The sequence below is a fragment of the Aethalodelphis obliquidens genome, unplaced genomic scaffold (genome assembly GCF_003676395.1).
Source record: "Aethalodelphis obliquidens isolate GAN/ISIS:26980383/991018 unplaced genomic scaffold, ASM367639v1 scaffold89, whole genome shotgun sequence".
Taxonomy (NCBI): Eukaryota; Metazoa; Chordata; class Mammalia; order Artiodactyla; family Delphinidae; genus Aethalodelphis; species Aethalodelphis obliquidens.
The window spans coordinates 766,905-789,072 of NW_020838033.1; the positions used below are offsets into that span (position 1 = coordinate 766,905).

At 56.0% G+C, this 22,168-nt stretch overlaps 1 protein-coding gene and 1 pseudogene across 1 annotated transcript; one reads left to right on the forward strand and one right to left on the reverse strand.

Annotated features, from left to right (window-relative positions):
• Positions 1-4,282: 4,282 nt before the first annotated feature.
• XYLT2 (xylosyltransferase 2) lies at positions 4,283-20,350 on the reverse strand. Its single transcript, XM_027094468.1, has 11 exons — positions 20,126-20,350; positions 11,035-11,524; positions 10,579-10,754; positions 10,077-10,279; positions 9,568-9,648; positions 9,153-9,369; positions 8,892-9,068; positions 8,358-8,620; positions 7,875-8,070; positions 6,980-7,313; positions 4,283-5,457 (listed from the first exon to the last, which is right to left on the reverse strand). Exons 1-11 carry the CDS (start codon positions 20,258-20,260, stop codon positions 5,135-5,137), a joined length of 2,595 nt encoding a protein of 864 aa, XP_026950269.1. The 5' UTR covers positions 20,261-20,350; the 3' UTR covers positions 4,283-5,134.
• On the forward strand, positions 15,487-16,665 carry LOC113613644 (protein SET-like; annotated as a pseudogene).
• Positions 20,351-22,168: the final 1,818 nt, after the last annotated feature.

The following is a 22,168-nucleotide window of genomic DNA, read 5'->3' on the forward strand; positions in this document are numbered from 1 at the left end:
TTGAACACTTTCATAGCTGGGCAGGCAAGCTGGCTCCCATAGGGATAGCTGGTAGCTGCTGCATAGCCCCACACAATACCTCACCCCCCTGGGGATGGCCCTGTGACTAAGGGAGCCTGGCAGGCTTGCGCAGCCGTTCTCCAGCTGCCATCTGGACCCTTTCCACCAGGATGAGCCTAAGATCAGGGTAACACACGCTTCTCTCCAAGGAGTCTCTCTAGGCTTCCTCGCCTTCTTCCCCTAGCCACACTAGGCCCTGGCACACACCTCTCCCCCCACTGTCCTCCCTCACCTGCATCCCCTGCGACTCTCAGCACCTTTCCACTGCCTGGACCTCGGTGGGGCATCCCATGGTGCTGAAGCAGGGAGAGGGGCAGTCCTGGGGATCATGAAGGATGACTCAGAGTGAAGCTCAGGGTTTAGGGTCAGCGAGCAAGAGAGCAGAGCCCAAACCCTTTCTTGTCCCCATGTCCTCTCCCCATCTTGTTCTCTCCCGCCGCCAGTCCAAGGCACAAAGCCCAGACCCTTAGCAGTTCTGAAATGCACTCGGGTATAAAGAAATTCCACCCCTTTCTGGCCACTAGCTCATTCTTTCACAATCTGGCAGCCAGCTCTGATGACCCTTGTGGGAGAGTCAAAGAACACCTTCTGTCCCCACCTCTCCATCCTCTGTCTAGTGCTCAGAGTTGGGGTTGGAGCCTAGGGAGGCTGCAGGTCTGAAGATTTCTTTTGATTTTTGTACCCAGCATCCCATGTGGTGCCCCGTCCCTGGGAAGAGGACTGACAGTACGGTAGTCACCACCCACAGAAGTTGGCTATGGGCTTTTCCCCTGGGAGCTAGGAGCCTGTGGGCCTTGCTTGGAGAGCTGGAAAGACCACTGTCATCACCAGCAGCTCCCAGTACTGGGTCCTGTTTCACAATGGCCAGAGAGGAGGCTGGCCAGGATGTTGCTAACCCTTTCCACACTACTTCCTTGGTCCAGAGGGAACCCACACTGGAAGATGCGGGTCCATAGAGTAGATCCAAAGGCCCCTTCCATACTGAGCAGAGAGCAGAGGACATGGCAGCCCTGGGGCTTCGCTGGTACAGCAGCACAACAGGATGGCCGTGATAAAAACCGGCATGAAACTCTCCTCCCCACCAGAGGCACCAGGCATCAGAGGTTCAGCCTGGGCCTGGCAGGCACGGACCCGTCTCACCTCCCCAGATTGAAATTCCACTCCGGAAGTTGAGCAGGAGTGACCTGGCTGGGACTAGTATCAGCCTGACATGCAGGGGGAACAGGGGCAGGCAGCTCCCTTTTTGCTGCTGCATCAATTCCCTGTGGCAGAGATTTGTGAGGGAGGACAGAGCAGCTATATCCTATCTTCCTTCAGCCCAGGGAATGAGTGATGTGTGTAAGGGAGTTTACAGAGGGACACACTCGGGGAGGAGAAGGAGCTTGTGGGGGGGCAGACACCCTTCGAAACTGGATCTGAGGAGGCAGGAGAGGGAGGGCTCGAGTCGGAAGTCAAACTCCTGGTGCCGACTCTTCCGCTGTCGTAGACTGTAGCATCATAGAACACAGCAGGGAAGGGACCTCAGGGTTCATATACTAGCCAAACACAGCATTCTCCCCAAGGGGCTTGCTTTAAGTGACCCTATAGATGAAGAAGCTGGACTTCTGGCCTCTGGTGAGAGGCCAAGTGTGCATCTGCCCCAACTCTGAACTTGGGACAGCAATGGGTACGCACCAGTGGCCACAACTATGCCTAGGAAGCTGTTCTCCGCGGTGAGCTCTGCACAGGGAACAGCAGTGGCAGAGCGGTGCCAAGAAAGGGCACTGGCCTTAAATGACCTTGAAGACAGCCACAGGATAGGCTCCCCCCCCTGCCGGCCCCACCCACCATCCCCACAGGGCCAACCCTCAACCCAGGATCCCTGGCCCAGAGGAGCAGTTTCATTCAGAGCCATGGTATCTGTGAGCAGCTCTCCAGATTCTCAGCTTCTGCCCCTGCTTGTCCTGGTCAGTACCATGCCAGGACCTAGTGTCCCACAGATGGCGCTCCACTCTGCAGGCCTGGCAGCCACGAGGGTCCCTCAACAACCTGCAGGAGAAGGGGTTGGCGGAACAGGCTAGGCTTCTGCTAAACCCAGAAGACAGCCAGGAGAGCTCCGCCTCGCCCAGATCTCTGCACCTCTCAGTCCCGATCCCCTCCCAGCCCTGCTCTGCACCCCACCTCCCCCGCCACTTCCCATCAGCTCAGGTGACAGAGCTCCAAATGCCAGCTGTCCTCTGGTCTTTGCTCCCATCTCTAAGGGAACTGAGGGGTCCCTGGTTGTCCTGGAAACCAGGCACAAAATACAAAAGCCTCTCTCCCCAGGCTCTTCCCCTCCCTTCAAAGGAATTCTTGGGCAGCTCTGGGGGCCCAGGCCGCACGCCCCCACCCCACTTCCACCTGGCTGTTATTCTGATTTTGACCCCAGGGGCCCAGCCAGGGGAGGATTTCAAAGCCTGAAAACGCTCAAGCCTCTGGGTTGAGCTAACCCTACAGAAAGATGAGGGTGGGGGACACTGCCGGCCAGGAATTCAGTCCAAGGAGCTGCACTCACACTTGCCTCAGTGACCTGGACGGGGGAGAGGATGGCGTCATGAAGCCTACTCCTTGTCCCACATTGCTTCTGACTCACGGGGCCAAGACAAACCGGCCAGAGCAGTGGGGCTGGGGCTGGACTTTGGTTTTCCTGCCAGCCTGCAAATTAGAATTGCCTGAGGGACCTCTGAACCCACACCAGTGTTGGGTTGCCACCTCAGAGCAATTAACTCATAGCCCTCAGTCTGGATCCCCATCCACTGGGCTAGCCTCAAAATGGTCACAGCAGGTGACTGGGACCTGGTGTAGTAGGATGGGAGTGGCAGGGGCTGAAACAGAGGGCATGTCCCACCTAAGTTCCAAAAATAAGACTTTGGAAACAGTTGTGCTAGCCCAGCAACTGCATAGCCACAGCCTGGGTTAAACCTGCTGGCTGGTCTGTGAATCCTTAGTCAGCAGAGTCTAAATGCTCTGATATTTACTGCCTGTGCCTGAGACGCTAAACACAGTTATTAATTTTTTTTAATCGATCTAAAGGCTGATGTAAAACAAAAAAAGAAACTTTTAGAGAACCAGATTAGAACTTCAGGTGTTCTATAAAATAGGAGCCAGAAAAAAGCAATCATCTCAGCCCTTGAACCCAAACAGTATTTCCTTGGAGTGCTTGCCGTTAGCACCTTCCTCGTTACCTGCCTTAGGACAGCAGGAGAATGCAGTGACAGAGTGGCGTGGGGTCCTCCTGCCTCCACCTGAAGCCGGCAGCCACCAACCAACAGCTTTGACTTTGGGTTCATCATTTCAGTTTCCTGGTGTGCTAAAGGAAAATAATAAAATTGCCTGCCTCAGAGGGCTGTGAGGATGAAATGAGATACTCCACGCAAGGTCAGCACAGTGGCTGGACAAACCGAAACGCCAACGCTGCCACTGGTGGTCAGGGGTGCCCTCTCCTGGCAACTTGAAAAACTTGACACGTGGCAGCCTGGGCTGGATCTGAGCCCTTTGTTTCCCAAGCTGAGCTGACCGGGTCAGCGTGACTGGCTGATAGGGTGATTTTAAAGGTCTAAGAAGCCTTCACCTTTGCTCCCACACTAAGTAAGGTGTGAAGGACTGATACTGAGCCATGGCTGACAATGGCGGAAAAGTGGGAGGGGAGAAAGGGCTTGAGAAATGGAGGGAGGCTGGACAAACCTTTCCAACATGGCCCTCCCAGGTCCTAAGGCAGCGGCTAGGAACCCATGCCGCCACTGCTCCTGTTCGTAAATGGGGCAATGGTAACTACCAGGCCCTGGCTGGGACTGCTTCCATTCTTGGGGCTGCCCCGTAACTCAGAACTGGGCAGGAAACAGCGAGGGCTTCTGGGATGGGCCCTGGTGACTCCAAAGACGGAAACGCAAGCCTCTGCCTTGGCCTGGCAGCAAGGGAGGAAGTGCCGTGTCAGGACTCTGAAGAACTGTCTCCTGCTGGCCCACTGGGTGACAATGAGGAAGCCTCTGAGCCTCTCTGGGCCTGTTTACCCCTCAGAAAAAGAGGGATCTGGATTAGATGGGTTCTTGTGTCCCTTCTAGCTCTTTGATGGATTCTAAACTGTTCCCACTCTGGGGGAATGAGACCTCCACCTTCTGCCAAAGTACCAGCCAAGACTTTTAGGAGAAGAGGGCCCAACAGTGATGGCTGTCTGACACCCAGCAGGAAAAACACAGAGGCTCAGTTGAGAGAGATAGAGATATATTTCTTCTGTTGCATATTTCAGACTTCACACTGAGCTTCAGGCACAATGCTACTCCAGGTTCTTCTGAGAGCCCTGGCAGAGTCTTCTTCCCATGCTGCTCATGAGGGCTCGCCCCAGGCCCTGCTTGCAGTTCTGGGTACCTGGGAGACTCCGCAATGGTCTCAGTAGGCCCTGGTGCCCTGCTTTCCCATCAAGGGGCAGGGGATGCTGGAAAGCCCTAGAGCCAACCCCACCCCCTCTTCTATGGTCCCCTGGCTATAAGAGGAGAGGCTGACCCATTAGATTCCAGCTCTGCAGTGCTCCCCTAAATCACCTGTTCTCCAGGCCTCAGAGCCTGGCATAGCACTTGGACCCCTGCAGAGCCTCAGCAGTTAGCAGCACAGGCCAAGGCTGGGGGATGAAGCCCTGGAGAGCGAGGCAGGCCCAGCCCCCTCCAGAGCAGCAGCAGATGGGCTCGTCAGGCCCCTGCTCCCCAGAGCCACGGCCCACTTCCTGGGGCTGCTCTGAGCCCTATTGCACATCTTTTGTTTCCAGTTCATCCCCCCACTACCCATTTTTCTTAAAAAAAAAAAAAATTAGAGGGGAAAGTGAGGAAGAGTGGGCTGTGGAAGCTGAAGCCCTTCACCCCATGTTCCTGCCAACATCCTGGTCCCCAGCAGAGCCATTTGCGGTGGTAAATACTAAGCCCACCTTCCCTGCCGTCTACAGTTCTTGATGGCTGACACGGGTCTACTGCCTGGGCCTCTGGTTCTTGCATATGAAGGGGACATCCCTCCATCGTCTGTAAGGTGCGATTCCCCGGGTCCTCCGGAGGCGCTGGCTGGGACCCTGCTACCTGAGTCGTCCATCTGGTTTGACAGGCCCCAACTCTGATTTGGGGTCGGGGAACAGAGAGCTCCAGCTGGTCAGTCTGCAGAGCTCCAGGGAGGAACAGGTAGAGGGGCCCATGGCACACAGTCCGGCCACAGACCAGAAGCCACCTAGTTCCCCATCTGTCCAGGCCTCCAGTGCAGGGCCCGTGAGCTCCGCATGCAGCCGGGCAGCCTCCTCTGCGGGCTCTGGCTGAGGCAGGTTCAGGATGCCGCTGAGTCCCTGGAAACTCTGCTCCATATACTCGTTGTGGGGTGGCCCAGCGTGCAGCCAGCTGGCATCATCTGGGGGTACAGAGCAGGAGTAAGCATGCCCCGCCCAAATGATTCCATGAAGGCCAGACCCTGGGAGTCAGGTCTGGGCACCCCAGTTCCTGCTGCAACTCAGTGGTAGAGTTGCATCTTGCTGAGTGACTTTGGGCTAATCCACAGAATTTTGTGTGCCTGTAAAACTTAGTTTTATAAAATCAAGACAGTAATCCCTGAATTCCTGACTTGAGGGTTAAATAAAACGGTGGGTTCAAGGCACCTTAGAAAGTAGGGTTACTTTCTGGTAATGGTCTGGTTTGTGTCACCCATGCCCCTTCTCAACCACCTCTAGTGGTTCCCAGAGCCCTCAGAAGCCTAGTACTCAGGCCCTCCAGCTGTGGCGCCCTGCTTACTTTGCCAGCCTTCCTTCCCACCACCCCCTGGCATCCTACTCCCCTCCACCCTCTGTTCCCCTCACGCACCAGACACCTGCTAACTCTGTCCCCTCAGTTTAGAATACCCTTCTCTGTCTATAAAAATCCAGCTCCTTCAAGGCTCAGCTCCAGTGCCCTCCTGCTGTCCAGCTTGCCTCCCCCGCCCCGTCTCCTCCATCAGGCTATGAGTCCTAGGAGAGCAGGCCGCAGCTTGCCTGTTCTGACCCGCCTCAGCCGCTGCCCCACCCCAGCACCCCGTCCTCCTCTGGGTTACCTCTGCTCTGACCCACCTTCTCTGTGATAGGATGTGGCTGGAAGAAGGAAACATCTACCTACTTATTGAGCGCCTACTATATACCAGCCACTTTTACCCACATACTCATTCCTAATATCTCCCAGGGGGTAGTTACTTGTATTAGGGCCCCCTTGCAGGAAGCTGTAGCCTATGCCTGTGTTCAGAGTCTGCTCTCTTATCCTTAGCCAAGTGGGTGGAGGGCCATGTGACCCTGCCCACCTGGCTACCAATGGACTGGGAGGATGGCCAATCAGATTTGCTGTCCTAAGAATGTGGAACTTGTAGACCAAGAGGCCCTGGTCAGTCTCTGTTGCACTGAGAGGCCATGTATCAATATACTGAGAAACCAGAGCCTGAGGCTGATACACAGAGCACAGGATGAGGGACAAGGTGGCCCCAGAGAGACAGAAAGCACCCCTAGGTCCCAGTGGGACCTGAGTCATTTCCTGGGTTCCGTGGGGGAGAGCTCTGCATTTTTCCAATAATTTCCCCTTTTTCACTGGAGCTAGTTTGAGTGGATCTGTGTTCCATGCACCCAGGAGGTCTCTAACAGTTGTATTACTCTTACATGTAGTAAGACTGAGGCTCAGGAAGGCCAAGTAATTTGCCAAGGATAAAAGCCCAGTTAAAGTGTCAGAGCCGTGTTCTAGAGCCGAGTCGGCCTCTGAAGCACCATACCATAGTGCAAGGCCCTGGGATGCTGGCGGATGAATGATCAAGGCCACACATGTCCCCTTCCCCTACTCCGATGGTCAGCTTCTTGGGGTCACCTTCTGGCAAATCCTATTCGGCCTGGCTCCTGGGCATCATTTGGGAACTAGATCCTTACCTTTCCTGAGAGGTAGTTTGCGGTTGAAGGTCAAGGGCAGCACGAGGAAGCGGGTCTCACCCAGGGGTTCCCAGAACTGAAGCAGTCGAACAGTCCAGGCCCCTGGCCGCAGGGGCCGGCTCAGTGGGGGCTTGTACTGCGTGACCTCGGTTTCCGCGTCTACCACGATGTCGTAAGATGTAGCCACCACGTAGGTGGGATCGATCCACACCACAGTGGCTGTGAGGTTGGGGCCTCGGGCCCAGCGCTGCATGGCCACAGGCTCGTCCAGCGGCCCCAGCAACCCCCCAAAATTCCGGAAAAGACGCTCTTTGGGGTCCCACTCGGTGCCAACCTGTAGGAAAGGAGGCAGCTGGGCAGGAGCCGGGGTAAAGTCCTCTCTACCTGCTGCTACCTCTAACTCCTGTGTGACCTCAGGCCAGTCACTGTCTCTTTCTGGTCCTGTTTCCCTATCTGCAAAACGATGGGCTCAGACTAGGATTTCTTTACTAAGCTCTGAGATTCATTCTAGGCTCCTGTTCTGACCTGCTCTGAAGTTTTGGGGGCAGTAAGACAGAGATGAGGTTCGAAGCCCTGCCCAGAGACCACCCCCACGCTAAGGAGACCCTCAAAAGCCTAATCTTCTGGCCCGACTGGAATGTCCAAGTCCCTTTAGCAGAAAATCCCTGGAGTTTAGAAGACTGGGCTTGCATTGTAGTGGAACCAAAGCCCCTCCCTGCTGACTGCATGTCCTCTGTGCATCCCAAGGCTGCCATCACTGGGAAAGAAGACCCGTGAATCCATTTCTGAAAGGCCTAACCCAGTCCTTAGCCCTCCCTTAGTGTCTGTCCCTTTCTCCCCACTACCCCGAGTCTTGCTGGGGGACAGGAGAAGGCAAGGGGAGGACCTGTCCCACCTCCAAACTCTGGAGCCGGCTGGCCTGGTCACTGCGCCCCAACAGCTTCAGCGACCCCTGGGGCATCAGCCACATCTCAAGCGTCTCTGCCGGCCCCTGGGCTGAGGGCTGCACCGCCTGCGTCACCAAGTAGCCCTGGAAATGGTCGTCATAGAAATACAGGTGCACGCTGGACGGCAAGCCCCTGGGCTCAAACCTAAGAAGGTTCCAGCAGGGAGAAAGGGAGATGCCATCAGCACACCTGGCTTGGCCTGGAGTCCCAGGGAGGGGGCTCTGGGGTGTCCCATCCCCAGGTGCTTTCTTTGCCCCAGATCTCATACCCACAGATCCTATGTGCCTGGCTTTTGCCCCCTTTGTTTTGTTTGTGTTTTTCCCTGCTTCAGACTGGGGGCTCCCTGGCGGCAGGGGCTGTCTCTTTCTGATTGGCCTCCTCGTAGGGCACTACACACCGGGGGTCTGCAAAATGTCAGAAGGAGGTCTCACCTGCAGAGTGGGTTGGCCAGTGGGGACGCAGCGGTGGCGGCGTGGCGCAGGCTGAGGCGGGCGAAAGCGGTGTAAGCAGTGAGCATGACATCACTGAGCCCACTGGGGCCATCGGCCACGTCATAGGTGCTCTCCCAGTAGGCCTTGAGGGCTGGAGTGCCGGGGGGGTAGCTGCCATATAGGTGGAAGTCCAGGATTTCCAATACCTCCTGGTTCACAGTCGACTCAAACTTCCGGGCGAAGAAGGTGGGTCTGGAGACTTGCTGGAGCGAGAGAGGCAAGGAGGGTGAAGGGGTCTGGAGGTCCCAGAGAGCACAGCAGGGGAGCCGCCCTTCCCGGCACTGCCTGGAGATCAGCCTCCCAGGGCCTTTCCTGCTGCCAGTGTAGCCCCCGACCCCTGAGGGCTGCTCCCAGCGAGGGGCCCCCAGATTCTCTGGTTGGACCACCGTGGATCATTTCTGACGGGAAAGCACCTGGCGAAAGCTGGGGTGAGGCCCTATCAAGGGGCAGAGCTTGGGGGTCACAGGGCAGCACCTGCAGCCGTAGGAAGTCCTGCGGCTGGAAGTCGTTGGGGGAGCAGCCGCACCAGTCCACGATGTGCTTGTACTGACACTTGCAGCCCAGCTTGCGGTTCCAGTTGGTGACCCGCAGGTTGTTGTCCACGAGGCTCTCGCAGGCTGGGCTGTTCTCCAGCACCGTGTGGAAGAAGGACTGCGGGTGACAAGGCAGGGTGGAGGGTGAGCCGGGGCACCCACCGTGCGCCCTCCTGGCCTGGGTGCGGGCCCGGTCACCCACCTCGGCTGGGAGCAGCGTGTACGTGTAGAACTGACGTAGCTGGGCCACAAGCGGGTCGTCTGTGTACACCACATACTCCACGAAGCTGCGCGTTAGCACGAACCAGTCAGAGCCGCCATCCACCACGATGCCCGCTGGGATCTGCCGCTCGCCCAGACGCCACATGTGCGAATCGCACTCATGGAAGAGCCGGTCCAGGCCCTGTTTCTTGATGAACCTGTGGGAGGCAGATGGGCCCGTGGCTGAGGGTTTTGCAGGGTGGGATCCAGGCTCTCATCCTTCCAGGAACTAGCGCTCCTTAATCTGTGATTGGTTTGGAGGTTTTGCAACCCAAGGCTGGGGCCACAGAGCCCCCCTGTGTGGGAGGGCTTGTGGCAAGACCCCAGGACCAGGGCCTCCTCCCCCGGCCCCTCACCTGGAGTTGTCCCGGCCATGCGACTTGAGGAAATTCTTGTCCCGGTTCTTGGACAGGAAAGCTACCAGCTCCTCGTTGGTTCTGGAGAGGAAATGGGATGTGGGGAGTGTGTGTGAGAGTGACTGACTTTACTCCTTGGCCCCTTCCTTTCTCACTGAGAGTCGTCCTGACCAAGTCACCTACTCCAGGTTGATGCTCTGGGGTGGTGGGCATCTGAGGCCCCTGAGGAAGACCACCCCATTCTTCTTCCACCCCTTGCTGTCTGACCCATGACCCCCAGTACAGACCTCTGGGTCCTCCTCCTCCCCACCTCTTGTCACTCTCAATCCTCACATCATCTTTCACCAGCTCCTCCTCTAAAACATTGCTAGGGCCAAGGGGCCACGTCTGAGCTATGCAGATCCCAGAATGAGGCTTGGGGGAGGGAAGGAGTCCATCAGGACCCTTGAACCCCGAATGCCTCAACGTGCCCCCCTCCCATCTGCAGGGCTCATAGCACCACCCCACACCTGGTCGGGTAGTCAGTGGCACTGAGGTTGATGAAGAAGTCCCAGGCCCAGTCGGGCACCTCCAGCAGGTCCTGCATGCTCCGCAGATACATCCTCAGCAGGCTGGCTCCGCCCCAGATGGTGACCATGCGCCAGGGCGTCACCCGCACGTTATCGTACTGCCGGGCCAGCTCTACCACCTCTCGGTGCAGGTAGTTGGAGCGCTGTGGGAAGTGGGGAGGTGGCGGTGGAAACTCAGCAGTGGAAGATGGATCCCCAGCATTACAACCTTCCCACTCCGCCCCACCCCAGAGCAGAGTACAAGTGTCACAGAATGGAGAGAGCACAGGCCAGGGCTCCAGCTCTGAAGCCGCCATGTCACCTGGTGCTGGCTGCTCCCCCATTCCCTGTTCCCCTATCTCTGGGCCACCCGAGCAGGTCAGAGACACTGTCTGTCTATGACCTGCTGAGTCTCTGCTCTACTTACGCAGATGCCCTTGGTCTCCCCGGCCACAGTACGTACCTTGTCCACGTGGATGTAGAAGAAGTGCTGCTCGTGGTAGACAGCCTTGAGGAGACGCTTCAGCTGGCGGATGGCGCGGCCGTGGACCACCAGCATGTAGGCGATTCGTACTGGGGGGCCATCCACAGGCTGCTGGGCCCGAACGTCGTCCCACTGGATGCCGGGGCTCATCTTCCCTGAGAGTAGAGAACAGGGGCATCAGTGAGGTCTGGCCCCAGGTCACAGGGTGGAGACAAGACGGGAAGAGGGGGCTGCCTGCCTTCCAAAGGAGGAGCCCTGCACTTAGAGCCCACTGCTCCTAGGCCCCAGCTCCACCTCTGCCACTTAGTACACTCGTCACCCAACCTGGGCAGCAAGGTGAGCCCCTCTGAGCTTTCCTCCCTGAGAAATGGAGGTGAGGATCCCTGCCATGCCCCCTCCCGGGCTGCCACCTCTCTGCCCATGCCTGTCTCTTACCAGCCCGCTGGCAGTGCCGGGGCACAGCCTTGGGCATGAGGCTCCCGGCCTGGTGCAGGCACACCACGTTGGCGATCTCCTGCTGGCACTGCTTGGAGCTGGCCCGGGCCAGTGCAGACAGAGCATCCTTGCCCACGATCTCGCACTTGGGCGTGAAGCTGTTGTCTGTGGGCTGGGGGGCGCCCTCCACACTCCCTGTGTCTCCGTGTGGGAAGCCAGCCGCCCCAGCCAGCGCCTCCCCGGCCGCTGCCCCACTCAGGTTCTGGCGGCCTGGGGCCTCTGGGGGCGGGGTGGGGGGGATCCGCCGGCTGGTTCTGTGCCGGCTGGTTACTGCCCGTACCACCTTGGCCACGGGCACGCCGGGGCTCTCAGCACGGCCCCGCCAGCGCCCATGCTTTCTGCCCACGCCGCCCCGCCGCCCAGCTGAACTGTCTGTGTCCTTGGAGCCCTCACCGGGGTCTAGCGGCCGTGGCTTCTTCTGCCTTCCTTTCTGTAAAAGATAGGCGGACACAAGTCACTGGGACAGTCACTCTCCTCCAGCTCCTTCAGCTTCCTGCTGGGCCTCAGGCCTGGAAGCCCCCGCCACCCTCGATCTAGGAAAGTACTGCTTGCCTGAGCGCTCTGCACAAAGAGCACTTCTGCTGGGAGGCCTCCCTGACCAGCCAGCGGAGGAAACGTTGTCCTCCCCGAAGGCACCGTCGCACCCACATCCCCACGATCACACAGATCACAGGGCACTGAATCTCTTTTGTGCTTTGGATTCAGATACCACTTTCTTTTTCAGCAACTATGAAAACGAATATCCACATATATCATAAGAGAAACATGCAAAGACCCTGCAGACAAGAGTGTCCACCTAGCACTCCCACCCGGGCCAGGCTGGGAAGAGACGGTGCTCTTCAGAAGGAAAGCATTCTACTGACGACAGTATTTCCGCGTGGGAGTGCCGAGGCCACAACAGAGCAAAGGGGTCTTGCCTGGTGGGGAGGACAGAGGTGAAATCTGAGACCCCGTTACTGGTCAGGTTCTCTGGAAAGCAGAGACCAAGAGAGAGTCAGAGTGCAAGGGGTTCACTGGGGGGTGGGGGGGTCACACTCTGGAAGATGAGGAAGCAGGAGCAGGAGGCAGCAGGGAAAGCCTTCAGATAGCCAAGCCGGCCTGACACCTGTGCAAAGAGGGGGAAGGAAGAGCTTCAGACAACAGCTCGGCTTGGAGAGGGCCTCGACCACCTAGTGGGAAGCTCCAGGGCAAAGACAGCCTAGAGATGGGAGCCGCGGTACCACTGCTGGGGGTGGCCCAGGAGGTGCCTGGCCACGGCTGGATGGCTGAGACAGAGCCTGAGGCACCTGCAGCTGCAGGCTGGCAACTCACTGCTCCTTGTGGCAGGGGCTCTCGAAGGGAAAGCGGAATGCTGCACCTCAATATCTCCAGCCCTGCTTCCTGGCTCCTACAGCCTCTTCTCAAACCCAGGCACACTCGAAATTGTGTATACCCACCCTCTTCCCAGCTCTCCCTGTCCCCCTTTTGTGACGCCCCCCCCCCACTTCCCTGCCTGACCAAATCCCACCCATCCTTCAAGATCCAGCCCTGAGTCTCCTTGTGTGAAGCCATCCCGTTTGCCCCAGGGTGGGACGTTCTTCTACCCAACCAACCCCTTGGGGAGAGGCTGTCATTTCAGCCCCATTACCCCAGTGCCCGGCGGAGTAGCTGGCACACAGGATGTCTGGTTGGTGTCAGGTGGATGAAACACGGAAAGGACGGAGGAGTGAAGGGCACTGTGTGACTGCTCTGAAGTCATCAGAGCTCCCTGGCCGGCTCTGCCACTCCCCCACCGTTACCTACCTTCTCCGAGCAGGTTCCCTCAGCTTTAACATACAGGAGGGAAGTGTGAGTGTCCAATGAGCCGGAGCATGAAACAGTGCAGCTAGAGAGGTGGCGCCACCAGCTGTCCCCTTCCTCCCTCAACACTCTCTGTGCAAGTCCTCTTCTGGCCTGGCCTTCCAGCAGCACGACTCACTGGACCACAGCCTCTGAAGCACCCCCCTCCCTCCGCTTCCAGGATGCCCTCCTGGTGTTTCCCTGGTGTGGCCTCCGTGGGCACTCCTTATCAGTCTTCTTGGCTGACCCTTCCTTATCTCCCAAGGCTACCCTGGGGCCTTGCCTTGTCCTAGGTCCCCAGGTGACCTCATTCAGTCTCCTAACTCCATCCACTCCCACATTTCTCTCTCTGGTCCGGAGCGCTCCCTTGAACCTTCAAATGTCTAACTGTCGGCCTCCTTGATGCCTCCCTTGGGAGCTCGATAGACCTGTCAACCCACAAACCCCAAAGCGAACTTCTGATCTTCCCCCAGTAGGCTCCTTCTTCAGTCTTCCCCATATCAGTTAATGACCTCTCCATCCTTCAAGTCTCTCAGGCCCAAAACTCAGGGGCGTCACTTCGCCTCTTGTTCCCCTCACACTCCATCATCAGTACCTCCTGTTGGGGCTCCCTTCAAAGTACATCCAGAATTGGACCGCTTCTCACGGCCTCCATCGTTACCACCCCTGCCCGGAAGCCCCCTGCTCTTACTCTGGCCTCCTATAGTCCACTCTCATCACAGCAGCCAGTGTTTCCTTTAAAACAGGTCCCAGGTCCCCACTCCTCTGCCTGAAACCACCCATGGTTCCCCCTCTGAGGACAAAGCCCATGAACCTACAAAGGCTACGCGAGCTGTGTCTGGCTCCCTCACCTCTGCTCCACCCTTCCTGACCTCACCCACCACCCTCTCATGCTCACTCTCCGGCCTTGATGGCCTTCTCAGCGTCCCTCCAGCCCACCTGGATTCACTGTCCCCTGTGCCTGGAATGCTCTCCCCTAGATGTCCCCACAGCCCCTGCCTCCAATTCCTTGCTCAGGTGGCATCTTCTCAGGAAGGCCACCCTGTCCACTGTATTTAAAACTCCAGCTCTCCCTCAGCCTCCACTTTGCTTCTCCCATAGCACTTATTACCTTCTCTCATCCTATAATGTATTTACACGTATAAATGTATATCGTGTTATTCTGTGTCTCTCCCCTTACAAGAATGTAATGTCCATGAGGACAAAGCTGTTTGTTGTTTTGTTCAGTGATGTATTCCTAGAGCCCAGAAGAATGTCTGGCAGTGGGAGACACGATATATATATATATATATATATGTATATTTTCTTTTTAAAAAGTTTTTGGCCGTGCCGTGCAGCTTGTGGGATCCTAGCTCCCCTACCAGGGATCAAACCCGTGCCCTCAGCAGTGGAAGTGCAGAGTCCTAACCACTGGACCACCAGGGAATTCCCTCAATAAATATTTGTTGAATGAATGAATTTACGAATGAGTGAATGAATGAAAAGCTCTGGGCACAGGCTCAGCATTCAGTAAATGCTGTCATCCTTACTATTATTATTAATGGAAGGAGAATAGGAAAGAGACAAAAGTGTAGTTAGGAGAGAAGCAAAGGCCTTCAGATACTTTGGACCATCGGTTTGAGTTTTCCCTGTCCCTCCCCTCCCTAGGACCTCCCTCTCCTCCTCTGTCAGAGCACAGCAACTGCCTTAGGGCTAGGGCCCCACCCCTACCCTGGCACCGCAACCAGCCCTCTTGGGAGGTGCCCAGTGAGAGCCAGGCGTGTCTATCTCCATCTGAGAAGAGATATCTGCAAAGGGGAGGGCAGGTGGGGGGGAGGCAGCAGATCCCAATCTGTTACCCACATTGGGGAGGGCACCCTGGGCTGGAAAGCCCTCAGGAGAGGTGGCTGCAGCCCCACTGAACTGAGCGTACATCAACCTGGTGATGTCGGACCTGGCCACACAGTGGTCAGAGGAAGCCATTCTCAAGCTTAGGTGGGTGGAGATGGCAGAGGAGCTGTGGGCTCTCAAGACGGAAGTCAGTATCAGCGAGTGAGGACGCTGGTCAGGGCGGCAGGGCACAGGGCCAGGCTCGCTGTGGTGGGGGATAGGATGTGGGAGGAGACGGGCATGTTGACGCCCTGCACTGCAGCAGGGAGCTGGCTGACCCTGAGAAGAACAATCCCAGAGGGGGCTGGGAGACCAGAAGGCCGCAGTGAGAACTGGGAGGGGGGCTCCTGGTGGGCAGCCAGCCCCCACCACATATAAACACCCCAAGAATGTCTATATGTGCAGCAGCAGGGCCCATATTTGTGCCCCTAAAGGAGCTGCCCCCGGTCGCCCCTGAGGTCAGAGTCCCCTCTAATTACTGAGGATGGGGACTGGCCCTGAGACACCTGCCTGGAGGCAGTCTGGCCTCCGAGGCCCCCTCTCCCCACTGAGGAGGAATTCAAAGTCCTCTGACATTTCCTGACTCTGCAGCTTCTCCTTGGAATCCTTCTCTGGGCCATGGGGACAGAGAATACAGCAATGCTTATCCCACACCCCACCACCTTGGACTTCTCAGAGCGTTTAAAGTAAGCAGTGAGGGACGGAGCAGCGAGCTGGAGCGCGGAGCATGAGTGAGGGAGCAGAGCGGCCTGCCCGCCCGCCGCCGCCTCCCCTCCAAAAAGAACAGCAAGAAGCAACTGAACATATTGATGAAGTACAAAATGAAATAGACAGACTTAACGAACAAGCCAGTGAGGAGATTTTGAACGTAGAACAGAAATATAACAAACTCTGCCAACCATTTTTTCAGAAGAGGTCGGAATTCATCGCCAAAATCCCAAATTTGGGGGTAACAACATTTGTCAACCACCCACAAGTGTCTGCACTGCTCGGGGAGGAGGATGAAGAGGCGCTGCATTATTTGACAAGAGTCGAAGTGACAGAATTTGAAGATATTAAATCAGGTTACAGAATAGATTTTTATTTTGATGAAAACCCTTACTTTGAAAATAAAGTTCTCTCCAAAGAATTTCATCTGAATGAGAGTCGTGATCCATCTTCAAAGTCCACTGAAATCAAATGGAAATCCGGAAAGGTGCAGATGAGTTAGGAGAGGTCGTCAAAGATGATACTTGGCCAAATCCATTACAGTACTACTTGGTTCCGGACATGGATGACGAGGAAGGGGAAGGAGAAGATGATGATGATGAAGAGGAAGAAGGATTGAAAGATATTGATGAAGAAGGGGATGAGGATGAAGGTGAAGAAGATGCAGATGATGATGAGGGGGAGGAAGGAGAGGAAGATGAAGGAGAAGATGACTAATGGAACACTGGTGGATTCCAACCTTCCTTTTTTAATTTTCTCCAGTCCCTGGGAGCAAGTTGCAGTCTTTTTTTTTTTTCTTCCCTCCTCCTCCTCTTGTGTTCAGTCGCCCTGTTTTTGAGGTCTCTTTTCTCCTTTATACCATGGCTCACAACTTATTTGGGGGGGAAATACCTTGAGCAGAATTCAGTGGGAAAAGAATCTCTACCCCTTTCTGTTCCAAATTCATTTTTATCCCTTCCTGTCTCAACAAACACTTTATGGAATCAACACCACCATGCTCTGTGGGAAAAAAGAAAAACCTTCTGCTCCCTTAGCTCTGCTGGAAGCTGGAGGGGGCTAGGCCCCTGTGTCGTAGTGCATAGAATTCTAGCTTTTTTCCTCCTTTCTCTGTATATTGGGCTCAGAGATTACACTGTGTCTCTATGTGAATATGGACAGATAGCATTTACCAACATGTATCTGTCTACTTTCTCTTGTTTAAAAAAAGGAAAAAAAAAACTTTAAAAAATGGGGTTATAGAAGGTCAGCAAAGGGTGGGTTTGAGATGTTTGGGTGGGTTAAGTGGGCATTTTGACAACATGGCTTCTCCTTTGGCATGTTTAATTGTGATGTTTAACGGACATCCTTGCAGTTTAAGATGACACTTTTAAAATAAAATTCTCTCCTAATGATGACTTGAGCCCTGCCACTGGATGGGAGAATCAGCAGAACCTGTAGGATCTTATTTGCAATTGACATTCTCTATTGTAATTTTGTTCCTGTTTATTTATTTATTTATTTTTGGTACGCGGGCCTCTCCACCGCCGCGGCCTCTCCCGTCGCAGAGCACAGGCTCCGGACGCGCAGGCTCAGTGGCCATGGCTCACGGGCCAGCCGCTCCGCGGCATGCAGGATCCTCCCGGACCGGGGCACGAACCCGCGTCCCCCGCATCGGCAGGCGGACCCCCAACCACTGCGCCACCAGGGAAGCCCTGTTCCTGTTTATTTTTAAATTTTTCTTTTTGTTTCACTGGAAAGGAAAGATGATGCTCGGTTTTAAACGTTAAAAGTGTACAGGTTGCGGGCTTCCCTGGTGGCGCAGTGGTTGAGAATCCACCTGCCAATGCAGGGGACACGGGTTTGAGCCCTGGTCTGGGAAGATCCCACATGCCACGGAGCAACCGGGCCCGTGAGCCACAACTACTGAGCCTGCGCGTCTGGAGCCTGTGCTCCGCAACAAGAGAGGCCGCGATAGTGAGAGGCCCGCGCACCACCGTGAAGAGTGGCCCCCGCTTGCCGCAACTAGAGAAAGCCCTCGCACAGAAACGAAGACCCAACACAGCCAAAAATAAATTAAAAAAAAAAAAGTGTACAAGTTGCTTTGTTACAATAAAACTAAATGTGTACATAAAGTAAGCGGTGAGACAATGTTTGTAAAAGCTTTGAATACCATAAAATGGCTCTTAGGATGTTAATGGCCATCTCTGGTCTCCAGTCTAGCCCTCACAGATGGGCAGAGTGTGCCTCTTAAATGCACATCTCACCCATCACTGCTTAGACCCCTTTAGTTTAGAGCCACTTAGAATAAAACCCCAGCCCCTCACTGCGGTCTCTAGGATGTGCCCTGGACTAACTCTTGAACCTTCTTCCAGGGATCGCACCACACCCTCCTTTCCATTCCTTGAAGCCATCCAGCTAAGCCCATTCTCCTCAGGGCCTTCTTCCTGAACTCTGCCTACCTCTTCCCCAGGCTGACTGGGTCTTTCAACTCACAGGCCAATTCCTGCAGAAGCCTTCCCCAACCACCTATCTAAACCAGCCCTCTTGTTATTGCTTCCTTTTCACTGTCAGTCTCTCCCGGTCTGCCCACGGAGGGCTGAGACCTCGTCTGTTACATTTATTTCTGTATCCCCAGTATTAGCACAGTGCCTGGTATGAAGGACTTAATAAATATTTGTTGAATGACTGACTGACTGAATGAATCCCTGTTACCACTGTGCAGTACTGAAATAATAATAAGAGTTATTTACTGATGATTTAGCATGGGCCAGCAACTCCTGCAAATACTTCACAGGTATCACCCAACGAGAGAGATGCTATTATTGCCCCCATCCTTGGGGCGCGGATACTGATGAGGATGCAAAAGAGGTTAGGCGATCTGCCAGGGGTCACACCACGTACCAGTAGCAGTGCTGGAATAGGACACAGGATGGTGAAGTGGCATGGTCCAACTGAGGTGGCTGCTGAAGGGGCCCAAGCCCCAAGGGCTGCTTGGACTACACAGCCTTTAGGTCATCAAGGATCTTTTCCCCATTCTAGTGCAGGGATTCCCCTATCAGGTTCTGCTAGGAAGCTGGAGGAGGGGTGGGGAGGCAGGATCCCAAACACTCTCCTGCACCAGTTCTCCACCCCAGGCTGGAGGTAGGGCAGCAAGGGCCTTGAGGCCTGGACAATCTCTCATCCCATCCAGAGATCTGTCTCTGGGAAGCCTCTGATGCTCTGCCATGCCCCTCGCCAGAGTGCTCACTGGCCTCCGCTCACATATTCCAGGGTCAGAGGGTCCCTAACTCCTTGGCAGCCCTTTCCATCTTAGAATGTCTCATCTGCCCAAAAAATCTTCATACACTCTCTTCCCCTTCCTGCTACTTACTGGACCACAAAGAACAAGCCCACGCCCTTCGGATGTCACAGAGCCAGCCTCCCCCAACCCCAACCTCAGCTCCTTTTGGAGTCATGGTTTTATGTGACTCTGTCCCAGCTCCCTTCACCATCCTAGTCTCTTGGTTCTCCCCAAAACAAGCGAAAGCAGCAATTCTCCCAGTCTCCACACCAGGCCTTCCAGATGCCCACATGCAGGAAGGGGAAGAGGACATCAGGCCTCCCTTGGCCTTCACCCTGCCAGGTGGAGAGGCCCAAGAGGACGGGGCAAGCAGAGTGTCTGACTCAGAGCCCTAGAGGCTCAAGAAGCAAGGGGTGGGGGCAGGGAAGCCCTGTCATCTGGCCCACAGCTTAGGGCCAGGGTTTGGCCTATCCTCGCCAACCTTCCACGATGGTCTCAGACACCACTGGACCCTCCTGACCACACTGGGGAAAGCATGTCTGGGCCTCCAGCTGAAACCACATCAGCCATGAGTGAGTGAGACCCTCAGAGCAAGGACCTGGGGATTAAGCAGGGTTTGCCCCTGCTCCAGGGCCTGGGGTTCTGCTAAACCAGCTGCTGCTGTCCCCATTCCCTTAGAGTCAGAGGGGGCGAGTCCCCGATTCCCTAATGTCCTGGGGCCCCCTCAGCAGCTCAATCCCCCCGCCATCCTCTCCTGAAGACCCATGCAGGTTCTTCAGACCCTCGGCTGAGGAAGCCACGTCTCAGGGACACTCCAGTTCTCTCCCTCGGGGTCACTCTCCCTCTCCTCAGTTGCCACACTGAGTTCCACCCCCAGGCTCCACTTCTTCACTGGCTACTGCCCCTGAGGGGCGGCTGGGCGCGGTTGCTCGGGGTCCCCCGGCCCCAGTCCTCCGCCCACGGCGCGCACACTCCCGCCCCCTCCCAACTTCAGAAAGTTTGGCCTGGGGTTCCCCACCTCCGAGCAGGCTCGGGCCCAGCCCCGCCTCCCGGCCCCGCTTCCCCCGCACCCGCGCCTGACCTTCACTGCTCGCCGGGGTGCAGACCACCCCACCACGACCCCCTCCTCCCGCCCCGCGCCCCTGCCGGCCCGCGGCCCGGTCCTCCGGGTCACGCACAGCCCCCGCGAGTAGGCCCCCGGGCCCGCCTGTGAACCGGGCCACAGGGGTCCGAGGCCCCGAGCCAGGCGGCCGCCCGCGCGCGACACGCAAACGGCCAGTGCCCCACTTCCCCGGCCGGGGCCGCCCGCATCCCCGCCAGGACCCCGCGCGCCCCCGCGCCCGGCCTGCCCGCCTGCCCGCCCGGCCGTCGGAGCACCTCGCCCGGCTCGTCGTCCTCCAGGACGCTGAAGCTCCACACCACCAGGCCCTGCAGCAGCAGAATGGCCAGCGCCGTGGCAATCGCCAGCTTGTAGCGCCGCACAAGCTTCTGCACCCGCACGCTCGCCACCATCTTCCTGCCCGGGACGAGGGGCGCGCGCCCAGCCCTGCAACCCGGCCGCGGGCGCGCGCACGGGCGCGGGCAGAGACGGCTTCCCTCTAGGGAGGAGCGCCTGGCGCGCGCCGGGGCGGGGCGGGGGGCGGGGCCCGCAGGCCCGAAACGCCGCGCCCGGTGGGCCAGGGGCGGAGCCTGGGCCTACCGAGCTGTTGGTCCCCGCTGCGCAGCGCGTCGGGCGGTTTGCTGGCGTTTCGTGACGGGTCCGCTTCCCGGGTTGTCCCTTCCCCGTCTTGGTCAGTGCCCCAGCTTCTGCGTGTGCTCACCTCCTCCTGGATGGCAAGCCTATGGAACCAGGGGGCAGAGAGGTCTGCAGCCGACCTCTCTCTGGCTCGCCGCCTGGGGTCGGGGGTGGGGGACTCAGCCCCGCAGAAATCAGCTGGCTCTCCGCCCTCGTGCAAGCAGAGAATGCTAGAGCTCCCAGAAACGCCGAGTTGGGAGAGATTGTCTAAGTGCCACAAGCACTGCTTAAAAACCATGGAGGCCGCACCTACGGGGCAAAGTCTAACTCCTTTGACTGGCATCTGAGGCCCTTCACAAAGCCTTTGTTCCTCTCTCTCCACCCTCGTATCCTAGGCATCCTCAGACCTCAACTAGAGCCGTGGTTACCGAACTCTAGGGTATGTCAGAATCACCCGCAGGACTTAATAAAACAGATTGCTGGTCCCTACTCCCAGAGTTTCTGCTTGGTAGGTCAAGAGTGGGGCCCGAGAATTAGAGTTTTCAGCAAGTGCCCAGGTAATGCTGATGCTACTAGTCTGGGAACACACTTGGAGAACCACCAGACTTTTGCGCGTGCCGTTGGCTGTGCCCAGCCCTAGCAGTTGCTCCCCTGCTCCTCTCCCCCTTCCCATCGGTGGCATCCTCCTAAGTGCTTACCCAGCACTGTCTGCATATCTGATTGTGATTTCTCTGGAATCATGCCTTCTTCACCTTCGAATCCTTGGCCCGGTAATGGACACCCAGCAATGCTCAGTAAATGTTGCGAAAGAAAGATCCAATGAAGCCCAACTTCCTGTTCCATGAGCTGATCCTAGCATTTTTGGAGAGGCTGCTGTGTTCAGGCACTGCCATAGACAAGGCCTGAACCTCTGCAGCCCTCCCCTGAACCTGGCAGGTCTACTGAGAGAGGGAAGGGGAGAAGAGGGAGAGCAGTGCCCAGCATAGCCAGGTGCATCCCCAGCAGTGAAGCCGAGCTCCGTGAGAAGGAAGCAATAAAAAGAGCAAAGCGAAGGTTGAAAATTTATAATGAAGATTTTAAGAATCACTACACAGACGTCTGGAAAAAAATGGTTAAAAAAAAAAAAAAAGAAAAGAAAAAGCTTGAAAGTGATGATAAAAGGGTTTGGAAGGTGCCTGGAGATAAGCTTGATGAGGAAATTCTAAGCTGTGATGAGTACAGGAGAGGCAGTTATTTGATGGTATTTAAATAAAACCTTCTTTAATCATCTCCTGCCCCTTTGGTATTTGTAATCATTCTATTCTTCAGCGTTAGTTAAGTGGGAGAATTGTAAACAATGTTTCAGATGACAGTTTGGCTACTTAAGAGAAACTACACTTCAAGATTTGGGGAAACATCAGTTGGCATGCCAGCGATTGATATGTTAATTAAATATTGATCTTGTGTGCTCATTAAATCAGGTCCCCCAGGGGCTGTCTACCTGCCCGTACTCCCCTGCACCCAACAACGAAAATAACTTGATTTTCCACTGATTGTATAAATAATATATACTCATTATATAACATTTAAAACATAGGGAAAAAATAAGGAAAAAAGTAAAAGTCACCTGCAATCCCACTCCCTGAGATAATCATCATTAATATTTTGGTGATGATCCTTTCCCCATCTCTTTATGTGTATAGATT

Coding starts and splice junctions, on each gene's coding strand:
- XYLT2 (XM_027094468.1), bottom strand. CDS start 20,260: ATGGTGGCGAGCGTGCGGGTGCAGAAGCTTGTGCGGCGCTACAAGCTG. Junction 9,069..9,152: donor ACACGCTGCTCCCAGCCGAG/GTGGGTGACCGG, acceptor TGTCACCCGCAG/TCCTTCTTCCACACGGTGCT. Junction 5,458..6,979: donor CAAACTACCTCTCAGGAAAG/GTAAGGATCTAG, acceptor CTGTACCCCCAG/ATGATGCCAGCTGGCTGCAC.